Here is an 18,962-nt window from a genome sequence, read left to right as displayed (position 1 = left end):
GAATAAACTAGACAGAGCTCAGTCTTTTGCTGCCTTTATTTCAAATTAATGAACTTGTATAATACAATTTCGTTGCAAAAATAATGAGCAATAAAGTACATCACGAAACTGCATTTATCAGCTTGTGAAAGGTAACACAGTGAAGTATGAAACATTCCAAAAGTACATTTTCAGTAGGAAAAAAGGTAACAAGTGGCCTAACAAATGATGCAAATCATGTGTTCATTTGCAACGTCCCTTATAGAAACAACCCAAGGCTAGAAAAAGCAGCCAAACAGGCTTACTGTTATTTCCCTAAGCCATGCTTAAAGTAAACATTGTTCTAGCTACGTGTATGGATGGTAGTCAAAGCACCTATCCTTTTGAGAGTGCACAATCAGGGTGATGGCCCAAGTCAGCAAAACATACAGTAAACTGAGAGTGCCAGTCCCTGTCAAACACTGCTCTGAGCTGCCCCTGCAGAGCCTGGGTCCCCCAGGGCCAGTTTGGTGTGTGTTGGGAAACCACCAGCCCCACTCCAGCTGTGGTGTTGAAGTAGTCAGCAGACCAGTTAGACGTCCCTGAAGGGCAGAAGGATTTGTAATTCAGGCTGCTCATTACATGTAATGCCTTCATATATACAACTGTGTCTGTTCACAATAAAGTAGCATCATATTAAACTATTTTCTGATAAATCTACTGTAGGCCTGTCTAACACTTACCAATATATGCCACTCTATCAGTCACCATGTATTTATTATGGTTTACTCTGGAGTAGGGAATCTCTGACTGGTTCCCTACTGGCACAATGGACAGTTTCTGAAAAAGAGGACAATCTGGCATTACAGTACAGAAAGGAAGACAACCACATGGTTGAATAATAATACCAGTAGGCTATATGTGTCTTCCTACCACTTGAATGCTGATGTTATGGGCAGGGTAATTCAGGGAGGCTAGAGACTGAAGGAAAGGTAGCATGGCTGGATCAGAATCACGTCCACAGCTGACCAGCAGACGGACCTTAACATTCCGCTCAAAAGCAGCTCTCTTTAATGCATCATCAATGGCCGGCCAGTACCTAAAGGATGAATTAGAGGTTGATTAAATTAATCTAACAATAAAACTGGAAGGGAGAGTTGTAAGTAAAACTCAAGGGCGTATTGAAAAATGCTATGAGCCTGGTAGGACAGTAGGTTCACCTTTGAGGGTGTATGAAGCGTGTGGTGGGAAAATACTCCATGACTGCCACATCAATGAAGTGCTGCGCCCCTGATATCACTGAGAGGATGGCATTCAGGTCCTGAGTCCGAGATGTTGGGCAGAAAGAGGGAGGAGAACCCTGGGAGAGAGAGGGCAGACATGCCATGGGAAGAAAGAGGTATGTGAGGAGTAGAACTGGGATGTGATGGTCATTAGATGAGAAAGAAATCTCCATTCAACCTGTTATGTGTTGGACAATGGGCACGCTCTTTAATTCTTTCAGGTTTTATTCAGATGCTATTGGTTTTATGATCTGGGCCCTCAAAGCACAGAATGGGGAAGTGAAACAGAAGGGACTCACTGTAATATAGATTTTGCTTGAAACATTATCAGCCTTCAGCAGCAAGGGATGCTCTTTGTTGATGGCAGTGTCATATTTGGAGGGCCAAGGGTCTGGGATGGAGCTGTTGAGATGACCCATCACCCAGTAGGACTCAAATATCTTTTGGAGGTCTTCAGCCAGACTGGAGCAGTTGTAGATCACCACTCCCAGTTCCTTAACCTAAGATGATAGTGCATTGTTACCTGTCATGACACATGTAGGAGCAAAGCGAGTGGAGTATTCAAAGGTAAGTCTACTATATCATCACTAGACCTTTACCTGTGTAAGAGCCCTCCAATCCATGTTGGCACTTCCTAGGAATATGTGTCTCCTATCAACAATCCAGAACTTGCTGTGGAGTACACCCCCAGTCAAACGCCCAAAGTGCACCTTTCTTACTTGGACTCCTACAGAAAACCAATGAAATTACATTTAAAGATTCAAATACAGTAGGATAATATACAAGGTACACTGGCTTCATAAACAAGTGCATCGATGACGTCGTCGCCACAGTGACCGTACGTACAAACCCCAACCAGAAGCCATGGATTACAGGCAACATCCGCACTGAGCTAAAAGGCTAGAGCTGCCGCTTTCAAGGAGTGGGACTATAACCTGGAAGCTTATAAGAATCCCGCTATGCCCTCCATCAAACAGACAAAGCGTCAATACAGGACTAAGATTGAATCATACATACTACACCGGCTCCGACGCTGGTCGGATGTGGCAGGGCTTGCAAACCATTACATACTACAAAGGGAAGCACAGCTGAGAGCTGCCCAATGACACGAGCCTACCAGACAAGCTAAACGACTTCTATGCTCGCTTCGAGGCAAATAACATTGAAACATGCATGAGAGCACCAGCTGTTCCGGATGACTGTGATCACGCTCTCCGCAGCCGATGTGAATTAGACCTTCAAACAGGTCAACATTCACAAGGCCGCAGGGCCAGACGGATTACCAGGATGTGTACTGCGAGCATGAGCTGACCAATTGGCAAGTGCCTTCACTGACATTTTGAACCTCTCCCTGCCCGAAATCTGTAATACCAAAATGTTTTAAGCAGACCACCATAGTCTCTGTGCCTGTTGGAGGAAATTATAGTTGAAATGACTAATTATGTATACATTCCAATCAGAACTGACTAGTCCAAATGCTATTATGTACTGTACATATATGAATTTTCTCTCTTGCTCCCATTCCCAATTGTATATAATATAGTCAGGAGTTTAGTAACAATGAAGGTCTGTTCCTTTGTACAAATGAATGATCTCCAGATGGCAGGGACGGACTCCAGACTGTCTAAAATGCTGATTTACAGTGACTGACCTTGGCTTTAGGAGAGGAGGGAAGGCTCGAGAACTATAGGGCCTCTACCGGTGTCATGAAAAGATAGAACATTTAGGAAACGCTGACGTCATTTTCAGTTTATAACCTGTGGTGAAATGTGTATGTACCCAGTGCTCTCTTGTAATAAACGCTGTTACCTGACTTTTAAGACTGGTCTCGATCTATTTCATACATAATTAATGAATTTACAACTCATTAATGAAATCGAGAGAGTGCGAATTTGGTTTTGGCTACAAAACATATAGGAATTTAGAACTCCTCTAACAGTGCCCAAGAACACTAAGGTAACCTGCCTAAATGACTACCGATCCGTAGCGCTCACGTTTGTAGCCATGAAGTGCTTTGAAAGGCTGGTCATGGCTCACATCAACACCCTTATCCCAGAAACCCTAGACCGACTCCAATTTGCATACCGCCCTAACATATCCACAGATGATGCAATCTCTATTGCACTCCACACTGCCCTTTCCCATCTGGGCAAAAGGAACACCTATGTGAGAATGTTATTCATTAACTACAGCTCAGCGTTCAACACTATAGTTCCCTCAAAGCTCATCAATAAGCTAAGGATCCTGGGACTAAACACCTCCCTCTGAAACTGGATCCTGGACTTACTGACGGGCCGCCCCCAGGTGGTAAGCGTAGGTAACACCACATCCGCCACACTGATCCTCAACGCAAGGGCCCCTCGGGGGTGCGTGCTCAGTCCCTTCCTGTACTCCCTATTCACTCATGACTGCACGGCCAGGCACGACTCCAACACCATTAAGTTTTATGATGACACAACAGTAGTAGGCCTGATCACCGACAATGACGAGACAGCCTATAGAGAGGAGGTCAGAGACCTGGCCGTGTGGTGCCAAGACAACAATCTCTCCCTCAAAGTGATAAAGGTTAAATAAAATGGAAAAAAGACAAAAGGAGATGATTGTGCACTACAGGAAAAGGAAGCCCGAACACGCCCCCATTCTCATCGACTGGGCTGTAGTGGAGTAGGTTGAGAGCTTCAAGTTCCTTGGTGTCCACATCACCAACAAACTAACATGGCCCAAGCACATCAAGAGTGTCGTGAAGAGAACATGACAAAACCTGTTCCCCCTCAGGAGACTGAAAAGATTTGGCATGGGTCCTCAGATCCTCCAAAGGTTCTACAGCTGCACCATCGAAAGCATCTTGACTGGTTGCATCACTGCCTGGTATGACAACTGCTCGGCCTCCGACCACAAGGTACTACAGAGGGTAGTGCGTACGGCCCAGTACATCACCGGGGCCAAGCTTCCTGCCATCCAGGACCTCTATACCAGGCGGTGTCAGAGGAAGGCCCTAAAAATTGTCAAAGACTCCTGCCACCCTAGTCATAGACTGTTCTCTCTCTACCACACAGCAAGCAGTACCCGGAGCGCCAAGAGGCTTCTAAACAGCTTCTACCCCCAAGCCATAAGACTCCTGAACATCTAATCAAATAGCTACCCAGACTATTTGCATTGCCTGCCCCCCCCCCCTCTCTTTTCGCTGCTGCTACTCTCTGTTTATTATCTATGCATAGTCACTTTAACTCTACCTGCATGGACATATTACCTCAATTACCTCGATTAACCGGTGCCCCCGCACATACTCTGTACCGCTACCCCATGTATATAGTCTCGTTATTGTTATTTTACTGCTGCTCTTTAATTACTTGTTACTTTTATCTTATTATTTTTCATATTTTTTAAACTGCATTGTTGGTAAGCATTTCACTGTAAGGCCTACACCCGTTGTATTTGACACAGGACTAATAAAATTGGATTTGATTTGTTTCCCAACCATTGTCCTCCAGTTCCCCAACAGTACACATTTTCATTGTAGCCCTGGACAAATGCATCTCACTCAACTCATTGAGGGCTTGATGATTTGGGGCGGCAGGTAGCCTAGTGGTTAGAGAATTGGGACAGTAACCGAAAGGTAGCAGGATCGAATCACCGAGCTGACAAGGTAAAAATCTGTCATTCTGCCCCTGACCAATGCAGTTAACCCACTGTTCCCCGGTAGGCCGCCATTGTAAATAAGAATTTGTTCCTAACTGACTTGCCTAATTAAACAAGGTAAAAATACATTTTATTTTAGTCTGCATGTTGAATCAGGTGTGTGTGTCCAGGGTTACAATCAAAATGTCTACTGTAGGGGCTACTGGAGGACCAGGGCTGGTTTAAGGGATGTTTTCAGACCTTTCTGTCTCAGAACTTGTAGATCTGTGGAGTTTGTCAGCATAGAGGGAATACTCGTCACAACCCTCACTGATACGTTTCTGGAAGGCAAAGCTCCAAGCTGCTCCAGTATGTCCTTTCCCTGTTGATGACATTAGATAAAGTGCAGGCAAATTTACAGGGATGAATTTGCCTGCACTGGCTTTAAAAAAAATAACTCACAGGTAAGTCAGTGGAAGAGTTCATATTGATGTCATCACCGGTAAGAGTCCAGTAGAAGGAAACCACATCGACTTGGTTAGTTGCCATGGACAGGAGATCTCTCCAGGCCTTGTCCACTGGGGTCCCAAAGGTTGCATTGTCGTCATATTTCATATACAGGGGAATGCTCTCCACAAGGATAATTCTGAGGAATTCACAACAGGACCTCTTAATTACTAGTCTTTGGGGATGATTACAAACGGGAAACAAAGCACCCAATTCCCTTGAAAAAAACAGCAGTTTTACATTGTCAATTGTGTTAAAGCAAAAACGTATACTTGTGTACATGAAGCTCACCGGCTTTGCTCATCAGAAATGTTATTTTGATCTGTTCTTGTTTCTTGGAAGAGCTTGTCATTTTGGAAATGCTCTTCCTCTGTGCACTTGTCCAATATAGAAAAGGAGAGCAGTACACCCAAAGCAGTCAAACATCCCACAACTACAGCTATAGACACAAGCCGTTTTGAGCCCTGAGAGCACGGACACACAACCAAGTGTGATGTTTATGAGAAATGAGGACAGAAAAAATGGATTTCAACATAAATATGAACAATAGTTAGAACAGACTTCAGTTGTATCGACAGATAAGATTCTACTGAAAAGTTTGACAAATGCTTGACAAGCAACTCTTACCCTTCGGTTGGGAACATAGCTATCATGTAAAGTCTTGTAAGGAGAGGACATCTCTGGCACTAATGTTCCTGGCATCCTGTTGAAATTCAGACCTAAAATGTAATTGATCATCAATATAATTTGAAACATACATTTAAACAGCATTTAACATACAAAAACAACTTACAGAATAAAGCAGGTGTTGTCTACTACAAGGGATTTGTTTCTTTCTCTAATCCACAGAAACTGATATGAAACTAAGAAGTATGACATTTACTGTACACAGTAACATACATGGTTCCTGTTTTTTCTTTCATTTCTCTTTCTGACAGATCAGGACATATAAATACAATGACTTGTAAAACATGGAAATGTGTTGAGTTCTACAATATTAGGCCTACATCAAACAAGTGACTTCGGAATAAATATTATGAAGATGACAGTACACCACACAATTGATTACAAATCAGTTTATTACAAAAAATGGAATCCCATTTTCTAAATTATGCACAAAATGATAACTTTTTCAAAAGATGAATTCTGGAAAACATCAATAAAAAATAAAGTGGAAACTTTTTTGTTTAGGGTGCAAGAGTCAAACAACCAAAAAACCAAACCATGGTGATGACATTGAAGGGATACGAACAGGTTTAACAAAATGGGACTCATGACTTACACCAAGGTATTTCTAATTTTGATGAAGAACTGCAATGAATAGCACAGAGCCATAGCAATCAAAAGCTCAAAGAGACAGATTTAACTGAGCTCATACAAGTACTGTACTTTGTGGTATGAAACAATATATCCCAAAAAGGCTTTGTGGCACTGAGGGAAATTGCGGTTACTATTTCATGGACAGCTACACAAACTGGTTAGAAAAGAGGAAAGCACTTGTGGTGGACTGCAGTCCTTTCATTTCATTGAACTTTCAGCCTCCTCTCATTCTGGACAGGAGAGCATTTATACAATCTTTAAAAGAATGAACGCAACCCCATTAGTAAAAAAGGGGGCTTAAAGTGTAGCTTCTCAGCATATTAGGTTGAAGGGTCCCAATGGTATTACAATAGTGCAAAATACTAGATGGAGGTCATCTCCAGATCAAACTTTTAGATATGTACATACATTATAAGACATGTTTATTTAATTTATAATTGCACAGAATTTCTGCTAATTGTCACTCCCAATTATAATTAGATTATAACAAAACAATGAACAGCATGTGCATCTTGCTTTTGACACTTCACTTAATAGGCCTAATAAACTGGCATCAACAACACAGGAGACCAGGTAGTGTGGTGTGCTTAATGGAGGAGTGTACAGAATTAAAACTGGAGGAAATATATCTAGAAAGCAAAATTGTCAGAAAGCATTTGAGTCCGTAAAGTGTTCACTTTTGCTATAAAAAAATAAAAGGAGAGCCGCACACTCTAGGAGCTCCGATGCAATCATTTTAGAACCAATGTTTCGACAGCCAAGCAGTCTTCATTGGGGTATAATGCCAAACACTGCGGGTCACTGGTTTATATAGTTTGAAAGGACACACACAAAAGCTTTTACTAAGACGTTTCAACGGTAAACTTCAGCAAAATTGAAGCTACAGATCACAATTTAAACTGAGAAAGGGGAATCAAGAAGGGAACAGAAAGTAGATATCGCTGACCACACTATGGACAGCTGTGCAATCAACTGACAGGTTGACAATCAAACCTATCGGCAATACTAACAAACACTTTCCAAATGGCGCTTGCTGGTAGAAGTCCTGAATGAGTCCTGTGTTTTATTCGGTGTTAAAGCTTAAAATCTCTGGGCTGAGCTATGAAACTATTCACTCCAGACAGTTGGCTGTTGTCAGGTGGTTAAACCTAGATGTTCTACCGCACCACTAAGCCCCACTGCCCTGCCCACCCAACCATACAGTACATTCCACACAGATGTTCAGTTCTGAGAACAAGGAAACTTCTAATATCAGACATGAGGCAGACCTAATTGCTACTTTTGACTCAAAATAATAAGGCACAAAACACATCTGATCATGACATGTTTCTACTGGCAACGTGAGATACTTTGTGAAACAGTGACTCCTAGACCCATTCTTACATTTCATCTCTAAAATGATTCAGTCTCTTTTAAAAGACCAGAAAAATAACATTCTTCTCTTAGCTCAAAGCAAGTGTCCAAGTGCCAACTTATAAACTCTTTAATACTATATAAATCATTACAATTAAATACTTGATATACATTCTTCAAGTCTGGTCCATAGAGATAAAAAGTGGTCAATAGAAAAAGAAAATACAGTGGGGAAGTCTTTGATAAACCCAGTCACTGGTTTATCAAGGGATCCTGGAGAACGCCTTTCTACTTATTCATACATTTCATCAATCAAAGTCAAAATACTATTTAATTGCATTAGTAAGAGATACTTAATTAAATAAAACATACTCAAGCGGATTTTAAATATACTATGCTCTAAGTTCATTGCAGCAACACTTTCCCAATTAATGGAAATCACCGAAACATGTAAATAAAATGCATATAATCAAGTATGCTTTTGTGAAAGTGAGATCAACTGAGATAAGTATTCAGAACCCTTGACTTTTTCCACATTGTTACGTTACAGCCTTATTCTAAAATGTACTAAATTATATTTTTTCTCCTCATCAATCTACACACAATAACCCATAATGACAAAGCGAAAACTGTTTTTTTAAAGACTTTTGTGCAAATGTATAAAAGAAATAAACAGAAACCTTATATACATAATTATTCAGACCCTTTGCTATGAGACTCGAAATTGAGCTCAGGTGCATCCTGTTTACATCCTTGAGATGTTTCTACAAATTGATTGGAGTCCACCTGTGATAATTTCAATTGATTGGACATGATTTGGAAAGGTACAAACCTGTCTATACAAGGTCCCACAGTTGACAGTGCATTTCTGAGCAAAAAAACAAGCCATGAGGTCGAAGAAATTGTCTGTAGAACTCAGAGACACGATTGTATCGAGGCACAGATCTGGGTACCGAAACATTTCTGCAGCATTGAAGGTTCCCAAGAACACAGTGGCCTCCATAATTCTTAAAATGGAAGACGTTTGGAACTACTAAGCCGCCCGGCCAGACTGAGCAATCGGGGGAGAAGGGCCTTGTTCAGGGAGGTGACAAAGAACCCAATGATCACTGACAGAGCCCCAGAGTTCCTCTGTGGAGATGGGAGAACCTTCCAGAAGGACATCCATCTCTGCAGCACTCCACCAATCAGACCTTTATGGTAGTGGCCAGACAGAAGCCACTTCTCAGTAAAAGGCCCATGAAGCCTGCTTGGAGTTAGCGAAAAGGCACCTAAAGAATCTCAGGCCATGAGAAACAAGATTCTCTGGTCTGATGAAACCAAGATTTAACTCTTTGGCCTGAATGCAAAGCGTCACGTCTGGAGGAAGCCTGGCACCATCCCTACGGTGAATCATGGTGGTGGCAGCATCATGCTGTGTGGATGTTTTTCAGCAGCAGGGACTGGGAGACAAGTCCAGATTGAGGGAATGATGAACAATACAATTGTGCCAAGATTGTAGCGTCATACCCAAGAAAACTCTAGGCTGTAATCTCTAGGTGCTTCAACAAAGTACTGAGTAAAGGGTCTGAATATTTATGTAAATATGATATTTCCGTTCTTCATTTTTAATACATTTGCAAAAATGTCTAAAACCCTGTTTTTGCTTTGTGATTATGAGGTATTGTGTGTAAATTTATGAGGGGGAAAAACTATGTAATACATTGTAGAATAAGGCTGGAAGGTAAGAAAATGTGGAAAAAGTCAAGGGGTCTGAATACTTTACAAATGCACTGTATATGGCACAATAATGGCCTTGCCTTAAAGGGGTTTTCCCTCAGCTGAACTAACCAATGCATGAATTTAGTGTGTCTTCTACAATCTCCTTCTCACACCATGGCAGTTCAATACGCATTTCAGTTCTCTAGTAGTGTACACACAGTGCAGTAGTGTCATCGTGCAGTGGGGCCACAGTTGTCTCTAGCAGTACCCATTTCCCCCTCTCAAATCCACTCTCTCAACACCTGGGATTGTGGCGCAGCAGTGAAGAGGAGGCACTGTGTTCCAGAACCTCAGACCACATAGCTCTCTGCCTCTGAGGCCATAGCTGATCTCCTGACACTCTCACTGGACCTGGAGCTGGAAGAGGAGACCCCACCCTCACCCCGCTGGGAACCTAATGATCTCCAGTCTCTCGAAGGGGCCCTGGATGGCCTTACACTGGCTGAGGAGGGGGAGATAGGAGTGGAGGTTTTGGCTGGCTCAAGGTTCCCACTGGGTTCAATGATGGTGTTGATTACTGGGAAGGGGACAGACAAATTTGGCACAAATCAACATCTGAAATGCTGAGGGAGAAAAGCAAATGACAAAAAAAAAATAAAGCTTTTAAGTGATGCTTGTTTACATGGAGATTTTACTCAAGATTTGTGATGAAGGTGCACTTGCCTTCAAGTTGTCTCTGAACTCTTCTGAGCTCTTTGAGAATAGATGTGATTTCCTGAAATACAGATAGGCATTTTACACTGAAGAGGCAATTAAACAATACAGCAAATCATCGGAAATACCTATAAACCTGGTCCAATAAGTCTGGAAATACCAACCTTGTTTGAGCCTTTCAGGACAGGGATGTCATTTTCAGCATTGATCTTTGCTTCAATCTCCTCCCAAATGTCCTGTTTGTTGTGGAATAGTACCCTGAAAGCACAAAAAAAAAGACAAAGCAACCACGTATAAAATGAGGAATTACTAAACTGAATATCTGATGTCCCATATCTCCCTAAGGATAGACCATCTGCCCAACACAGCATATTCTACTCACTTTCAGTCCATTAACCATGCTGGCAGGCTGTGATCACTCACTTAGTCATGCAGAGCTAACTGCATATCAGAGAGGATTAATACAACTTCTCATCTGGTTCTGGTATGAGCTGTGGGGAGAATGGCCTGACAAAGTATTGTGAACTTTTGCACATGCTTCTTGTCAAGCTAAACATTCTTACTTTATTTTCTCAGCTAGTTGCTCTGTGTTTTCTCGAATAGCCAGAGAGATCTGGGACACTGGATTCAGCATACGGTCATCAACAACAACCTGGAGAGAGAGATGACAGACATTCAGTCAGCTCTCCACTTCACAAAGACAAGGCTGATCACCGCTGGGCTAAACAGCAACTTATCAAGAGACAATCTATTTGCTTTTAAATTTAAATTCTCAAAAGGGATTGAAATCGTATGAACAATGTTATTGTTTAACCTCTTCCTGGTTCCATCCTCTGTGCTTAGAGTTGTGTTCCTGCTCATTCATCATGGTCTGGTCGGGGTCCCCGGCAGCAGGTGAACCAAGGGGAGCTCTCTGGTAGTTCACACCAGCCTCAGGAATAGGATGGACCAACTGCAATACAACAGGAGCCAGACATTAGTTAAGGGTGGTTATGATATGTGCCAATCATAAGGTAACATATAGAAACAGAGCGATCAAGATGAATCCATGGATACGACCCCATTATTGACAGCGGAATGTTTTGCATTGGCCCCAGATGTGAGAGCAACCAATTTAAATGTTGTTGTGAAAGTGAACTGATGAATCTGCGCCTGAGGAGATGGCTGTGCTGTCTGATAGCATGGAGTGAATGGAAACTATTGGTTTAAAGGTTGAGTTGACGGTTGCTGATAATGGGCCTCTGTACGGCTATGTAGATATTCCATAAAAAAAATCTGCTGCAATAGCAGATTGCAGCTACAATAGTAATTTACAACATTAACAATGTCTACATTGTATTTCTGATCAATTTGTCTTCTCCAGCCATTGTAACATGAACCAGTAAAGACAGGTACATATATACTTTAATGGGTGCTATAGAAAATATATAAATTGAAAAGCTCTCCAACAGGCCCATAAGTGTGTGACTTGGCAGTGTGGTTAACATACCTCGTCCTGGGTGGTCATGGTAGAGGCAGGTGTGTTGGCCTCCACTCCAGAAGAGCTCTGAGGATCAGTATCACCAGCCACGTCATGGATCTCCCTGGCCAGAATGGCCAGATCTTTAGCCAGGTCCTGACTCAGTCTAGAAGGGGAGAACAGACCAACATAGAGACACCTCAGGCACTCTTCCAAGAGCGAAAAAGTGTTGCAGTTTTGAAGCAAGCTTTCAGAGGTTTTACACATTTTGCCATGGGGCGGAGAGACATTTTTGCAATTTTATATGAAATTTAATGCTGTTTTTCTAATTTTGCCAAGGGGCAGAGATATTGTTTTGGCCATTTTTACAGTTAAGTTCTGTAATATCCCCACAAAATTGTCATGGGGTGGAGAGAATTCTTTTACAGTTTTAAAGCCAATTTTCTGCAATTCTATACATTTTGCCATGACTAATGCCATGTTAATTATATCTGAGTGAGAGTGACTAACAAAATCCATGGGGGCTCCCTGGATGTCAGGGTCCCTGAGCACATGCCCTGCGTGCCCGGTCAGTATTTGGCCATGATAACTACATGTTTAGATGGCTTGCTAGACTGACTTACCAATCAAATAATTGCTAGCCATCATTGAGTGACTGCTAATGGCTGACATAAAAAGAGAAAGAAATGCTGATGCACAAACAAATTTCTAACTCAATGTTGAGACGCCGATTGAGATCCTAAAAATAAATAAATAAATATATATTTTTTTAAAGAGTCTGGTGCCCCAAGCGGCCGTTTATGCCTGGAGCCAGCCCTGGTTGTCCCCCTCCTATCTCAACTCACTTTGCTATCTCAGCACTGTGGGAGGACCAGTTCTGGTAGGCGTCTCCCTCGTGACTCTCCTGGTCCGAGTCTCTTGAGCGGGCTTTGGGGCGCGGGGGGATGAGGGGCTGGGAGCGGGAGGCTGAGGGGGTCTGGGAGCGTTTGTGTTTAGGGGTGATCTGGTTACCAGAGTCATACTCCTCCTCCGAGGTGGAGGTATAGTCAGAGCCTTTCTGCCGTCGTCTGGAGCCTTGGAGCCATGAATTGGTTTGAACGGTGTTTGTAAGGTTAGGAGGATGAGGAAGGCAGGAAAAGACAGAGACACCATGAAAAGGACACCGCAAAAAAACTACAAACCCCAGATATCGCAAAACACCCAAATATACCCCAGAGACCCACACAGAAGGGTTTTTGTAGAAGTGCTCATTCAGATGGTAAATGTACTGATGCAAGATCACAACCTAAGTCTTTCTGTATATGTTATTCATTAGGATTTCCTTTTATTCAAAACATTCACAACCTGAAATGAGCACTCAACCCAACAATAGTAATGGCTACTGTAAAAACTAGTAATGCTGTTGAAGACCATAGAAGAAGTCACAAAGTAAAGAGAAATGTAATTATTATCGCTCAAAGGATAATGTACGTACGGTATTCGACATCTGACCCACAATACTCTCATAATTTTCTAGATATGATTGAATGTTATATAATGATTATGAGAACATTGAGCAGATGGTATCCACTTTCACCACAGGTATTCTAGGGGAAATTCCACGGTAACAGAGTGATGCTGAGACTGATTTCACCTTAAAAGCTATGTCAAACAAAAAACAATAATTGCAAAGTCAGACAGACCATACAACTCCACAGTAACAGAATGGCGGTTTGTGCTGTCATTCTGTTACCAAACCTTGCATCTGCACTGTTCTTCAACTAAATGTGTTTTTGTAAGATTTTCTGTGGAAATTGTTAAGTCATTGTGCATTGAGTTGTATAGTTTATTTGAACTTTGAAAATAATTGCAGGGGTTACATTTAAATTACAAATAGAAATACAGCATAAGTGTTGTTAGTGAAGGTCCTTATTAAAAGCCAAAGGTCAGGGATCTTTAAACAATGGCTCATGAAACAAATCTCCAGAAGAATACAACCTAGGCTTGCCCCTTTGTAACTTGTTAGTTGAACTAATTGTCTCAAACTCACTTAAACCAATTCATCCAGATCATTAATAGGACTGGTCTCCTTTACGCAAACCTACATTGTGATGCTTCCAATCCAGAAGTTGACATTTTTATGTTTCATTACATTTCTGAAACATTTCAAGATTGTCTGGGACATATTTAAACACTTAAGACAGATTTCTCTACCTGTAATGACCACTTTGTCAAAAGACTAATGTTATATCATATTTTGCAAAGAGTAGATTGTGTGTGTAACTCACTGGCTGTGCTGCTGGTGTATTTGGCGCTGCTGGAGCGGCCGCGGGTGATGGGCTTGCAGGGAGCTCCAGAGGCCCTGCCTAGCACAGGCTTAGAGCTGGGTCTGGCGACGGAGGCCTTACGCCCAGAGCCGCTGTTGGACTCTGTGCTGTGGTTGGAGAAGCCTGTCCTGGGTGCGGAGGACTCTGTGCTGGGTCTGGCGACGGAGGCCTTACGCCCAGAGCCGCTGTTGGACTCTGTGCTGTGGTTGGAGAAGCCTGTCCTGGGTGCGGAGGACTCCGTATCACTGGGAGTGGTGAAGGAGCTGGTCCTCTTCCGGGGCAGAGCCAGCATGTCCAGCCTGGAGAGCTGCTTCTTACTGTCCTGGGAGGCCTTGGTGGTCCCACTGGCCTCCTGGGAGATCCTGTCCGTCTCTGTGCCCTCGTTGTCGGACGCCTCGCCCAGGCGAGCCCGACGAAGCATGGAGGCTCTAGTAGGCCTTGGGGCATACATGCTGTTGGAGCGGCTCAGGGCCTGGGACACTTTGGAAGACTTAGAAGACTCCTCCTTCTGCAGGGGGGTGGTGTACCTCTTGCGTGCAGTGGGCCGGTAGCCCTCCTGGTCTGAGGAAATGGTATCAGGCCAGTAGGGTAAGCTGGAGCCCTGGGGGTCATCGCTAAGGTCCATGGAGCCATGTTTGCTCACACTGCGTCTCATCCCTAGCCTCCTGCCTGATTCAGGCTTACTATCTCTGCTATCATCTCCCTGAGATCGCTGCTTTTCTGACAGGCGATTATGGGCTGACGGCTGGCGACTGGGCTCCTGGGTGAAGGAGCTGGCAGAGGACCTCTCCCTCTGAAGGCCACAGGTGATAGAGGGCTTCTTAGATCTGGTCTTGGGTGTAGTCTGATTGCTGCGCTGGCTGGCAGTGCTGGCTGAGTCCATGTCAGACTCCCCAGACAGTGTGTCATCTATGGGGCAGGGAACTACATCAGTCTGGGCCTGGAGCTTGGCCTCCAGGGCAGCCAGAGCGTCCTCAGTCTCCTTGAGGTAGGAGTGGGTGTCCTGGCTGCAGATACCCTGGAACACCTCAGCAGGGTCTGGGTCATTCTGAACAGGCTGGCTGGAGATGTGGGGGAGTCTGGTGACCTGTGCAGCATCACTTGGCTGGTCCTTAGTGAAGCTCTCCTGCCTGACCAGAGACACTGAGATCTCCTTGGGCTGAGGGCTGACTCTACCCTGGTAGTCCAGCTTGGGAGCTGATGAGTTGGGCTTCACAGTCTTCTGTGAGTCCTGTCCACCCCGTTGTTTGGTCAGGGTGGCTGTGGAGAACTGTGGTGTATTAGGAGGAGGTGGTAGTTTTCTCTCAGTCCTGGGCGTATTGGGTCTGGATCCCCGCTCCTCAGAGTCAATGTAGAATGATGTAGACTTGGGTGTGAGTCTGGGCCTCTCCTCTTCTCTGCTCGGAGATGAACTCTTGTCTGTCATATCTGGTGTGGGCGTCGTCCTCTGTTCTACGATGGAGCCGTCGTCTGACTTACTGGCATCACTCAGGCTGTCTGGGTCTAGGTCATCCTGTACAGACAGGTTGTGGAGTCCCTCCTGTGGACAGAGGGCTCTGGAGCTCTTCTCTCTGACATCATAGGTAGAGTAAGTGTCCTGATGGACAAGAATGCTGGGAGTTGGAGTCTCATTCTTCTCCACCAACGGTGCCTGAGGCAGAATCCGCCGTGTTCTGGAACTCTGGCCTTCTGATTCCACACTTTTGACGTTGCGACTGAGCATCGCCTGATAGCCGGTCCTCCCACCAACTGAATGGAAACAGAAGGATGCATTTTTTATGAAGTTGATAATCAGGACTATATCTCATTATCATTTCAAATTCTGTGCAAATTCCCATCAGGTGTCTTACCTACTCCTGACAGCTCAATCTGTGAGGGGATGTCGAAGAGGCCTGAGGAGGGGCCAGAGTCTGTGTAGCTGTCTGCCAGGCTGGCCCAGCGAGACACCCACTTAGAACCACCAGACACCTGCATGAAGGATCACTCTAGTTATTCATGTCACAACAGCAGTCAGTAAACACTATAACGCTTACAATACAAGGAAAAATAACACAATCCCGTTCGAGAAATTATCATTTACGCTTTAAAAGTCTATTAGGGAATAGACGCATATACAGCTAGGGATGTTAGGATATTTTTTTATATCTGAAAATGACACTATGACAGCAAAAACATGCCAACCGCCACAAAGCCATTCCTATTCCTCAGATAGAAACCAAGGACACCACAAGAGAAAACCAGTTGGTCACATCCAAACCCAGCAGGAAGTAAAGAACTACAACACCAACACCCCCATAAACCAAAAGACACTACACAAAATCTGCGAGGGAGATAAGGAGAAACCATGGAGAATCAAGAGACCAAAACATGCAGATTTGTGCTTCCCAGTTGATTGACCCAGTAGATGAATTAAATGACTGATTGATTGATTGTTTGTTTGATTGCGTTAGCTCTGGGAATCTGTCACCACACGGAGGCCGGCTGGGGGTTTACCTGCAGCTGATTCTGTCCCTGCCCTGGAGCTGGCCTTAGATCCACAGAGTTACTCTCCCTACGCTCCTCCCTGTCCTGAGCCTTAACAGGCTTATATGCTGCAGCTGCAGCGTGGCTGGGCTGCTCTGGCCCCTCAACAACCCCAAACACCTGTCAGAAACAAAGCATGATGTGTGAATGCTGTCGCTCCAGGGCTGTCGGCTGCCAAGTCCTCTACGCTCCTGTGTGACACCCATGATAGCTTTTGTTAGATAGCATGGCTGTCGGATACTTAACAAGGCAGGTTCTCAGGCTGAAGCTCATGGCATGACAAGGTGTGATATTAAAACAAATTTGGAGCGATAAGACTATTACAGAGAGTAAAGCAAAAAGACTTGCCTGGTCTATCTTGCTGCGTGCCTCCACCACCTCTTCATCCTGGACCTCTGTCTCGATGGTGTAGGTGCCTGCTTCACTCAAGGCATCGTCCTCCTCATTCCCCAAGCTTCTGGGCCTTCTAACCTCCAGGATCCGTGCGGCCTCCAGGCTCTGTGCGGCCTCCAGGCTCCGTGCGGCCTCCAGGCTCCGTGCGGCCTCCAGGCTCCGTGCGGCCTCCAGGCTCCGTGCGGCCTCCAGGCTCCGTGCGGACTCCAGGGTGTGGTTGACCAGGGATATTAGAGGGGCTTTCAGGGACACAGGCTGGTTGACGGTGGAGGTCTGAGTCAGATATGGGACAGGAGGCTGAGGGGGGCTTGGTGGGGTATGGTGGGAGTTGGGCACTGCTGCCATTTCTGTTGGTGGTGGGCTGATGGTAGGAGACACAGGTGAAGTCTTCCTCTCCCAGGTTGTGTTCATGCTCGGTCTAGTCTTCTGTCTGGACTCCCTCAGAAACTCAGCAGTGAAGTCCTGGGCCAGTTTAGACCTCCGGCCCACACTTCTAAAGGGCCTGGGCTGTATGGAGGAGGATTGGGAAGAGAAGCTAGTATTGATCCGATCCTCTGTCTTCTCCCGCCTCAGGGAGCCGGCCCTCTGGGGGCCTCCAGAGCCCGGGCCCTTCAGGGGTATGGTATACTGCTGGGTGGGGGAGCTGGGGCTCAACTTCTTCTCCAGCTTGTTCCTAAGGGCCGGGCTGTCGGGCTGGACTGTGTTGTTGGTGAAGGTCTGTGAACGCTTCTTGCGTGGATTGTCATCAAAGAACTCGATGACGAAGGCCTGCTGGGGGTCTTCTTTGCCCTGGCTCTGAGGAGGGGAGTGAGTCTCTGGAGGGGAGCTGGACAGAAGGTCCTCTGAGTCAGGGGGTGTGAAGGGTCTAGGGGGCTTGGACTGGATAATCTGCTTCCCGTTCACAACAGAATCCTCAGAGTTGCCCCGAGTCCCATCCTCATGGTGATGGCCTGACGATAAATACAGAAACATGTTAGCTTGAAAGCTCTGACAGTAACAGTGGATTCAGTGTATATATATCATTGAGTCACTCACCTGTAGAAGCCTTGTTGTAGATGGGCAGGTCACTGTTGGTGCTGAAAATGTCCTCTGTCTGAGACCACCTCTGCATCAAGCGCACATCGCTTTGGTCCAGCCAATCAGCCACCTTGCTCTCTGCTGACATCACCTCCGTGGGTGCGGTGACCGCCTCCTTACTCAGGAGCTTGCGTTGCTGGCGGAAGGAGAACTTGGTCACATGGTCTTTGATCTTGATTTTACCCGGCATGCATTCATCAAACTCGATGGTGAAGGAGGCGTGGCTCTGCACCACAGGGGGTGTGGGGGTGGGGGCTGGGGGGAGAACAGGGACAGCAGGGGGGTCAGTGTCCTTAGTGGGAACCTCCTGGAGCTCCCGCTGCTGGAACTCCTTGGTGGGAATCTCAAAGTAGCTGGGCTCCCTGTGGTGCGAGTAGATGGGCCTGGCCTGGCTGTCTGACAGGGAGCCGTTGACCTCCTGTCTGTAGCTCTCGTTAGTATTCTCTGTAGGGGCAGACACAGGGGACAATATAGATAAATACTATACAGACCAATACTGTAAACTTGTGATTTTGGGGGGGGCGGGGAAATCAATAACGTTGAATATCGCAATATTATTTTGGACGATATTATATCGATATTTGATATATTTCATATCATTAGCATTAGCTAGCGCTCGTGGGCGCCTAAACTCACACGTTCATTTCCCTGACTGATCAAAACTAGTTTTATCATTCTCTCTCATCTCTCTGAAGCAGACATATAGTGAGCAATATTTTTGGAACATCAAATCGTAATATCGAATCACAA

At 44.9% G+C, this 18,962-nt stretch overlaps 2 protein-coding genes across 4 annotated transcripts in view; both read right to left on the bottom strand.

The window, feature by feature from the left end:
- Positions 1-18: 18 nt before the first annotated feature.
- LOC118368363 (5'-3' exonuclease PLD4-like) lies at positions 19-6,283 on the bottom strand. 2 transcript variants are annotated; one of them, XM_035752404.1, is made up of 11 exons: positions 6,160-6,283; positions 5,994-6,069; positions 5,658-5,830; positions 5,322-5,505; positions 5,121-5,241; positions 1,841-1,968; positions 1,541-1,741; positions 1,179-1,318; positions 892-1,057; positions 702-798; positions 19-560 (listed from the first exon to the last, which is right to left on the bottom strand). In XM_035752404.1, exons 1-11 carry the CDS (start codon positions 6,243-6,245, stop codon positions 355-357), a joined length of 1,578 nt encoding a protein of 525 aa, XP_035608297.1. In that variant the 5' UTR covers positions 6,246-6,283; the 3' UTR covers positions 19-354. The 2 variants fall into 2 exon arrangements, with proteins under 2 accessions (XP_035608297.1, XP_035608298.1); XM_035752405.2 differs by having other exon boundaries at positions 5,994-6,085; positions 6,160-6,252.
- Positions 6,284-6,427: 144 nt separating this feature from the next.
- LOC118368362 (centrosomal protein of 170 kDa protein B-like) overlaps positions 6,428-18,962 on the bottom strand; it is a 45,435-nt gene continuing 32,900 nt past the window's right edge. The window contains exons 8-19 of one of the 2 annotated variants that reach the window (XM_035752402.2): positions 18,171-18,656; positions 17,091-18,085; positions 16,713-16,862; positions 16,070-16,187; positions 14,181-15,968; positions 12,759-12,987; positions 11,944-12,079; positions 11,269-11,406; positions 11,018-11,106; positions 10,619-10,712; positions 10,464-10,515; positions 6,428-10,317 (exon numbers count right to left, since the gene is read on the bottom strand). In XM_035752402.2, the coding sequence (XP_035608295.1) occupies positions 10,091-10,317; positions 10,464-10,515; positions 10,619-10,712; positions 11,018-11,106; positions 11,269-11,406; positions 11,944-12,079; positions 12,759-12,987; positions 14,181-15,968; positions 16,070-16,187; positions 16,713-16,862; positions 17,091-18,085; positions 18,171-18,656 (4,502 nt within the window). In that variant the 3' untranslated portion in view covers positions 6,428-10,090. The remainder of the gene's footprint in view (positions 10,318-10,463; positions 10,516-10,618; positions 10,713-11,017; positions 11,107-11,268; positions 11,407-11,943; positions 12,080-12,758; positions 12,988-14,180; positions 15,969-16,069; positions 16,188-16,712; positions 16,863-17,090; positions 18,086-18,170; positions 18,657-18,962) is intronic. The other variant, XM_035752403.2, reaches the window with a different exon arrangement.

This window comes from Oncorhynchus keta, chromosome 35 (assembly GCF_023373465.1).
Source record: "Oncorhynchus keta strain PuntledgeMale-10-30-2019 chromosome 35, Oket_V2, whole genome shotgun sequence".
NCBI lineage: Eukaryota > Metazoa > Chordata > Actinopteri > Salmoniformes > Salmonidae > Oncorhynchus > Oncorhynchus keta.
The sequence above is the reverse complement of the archived record's forward strand: the minus strand, read 5'-3'. Positions and strand labels throughout refer to the sequence as shown.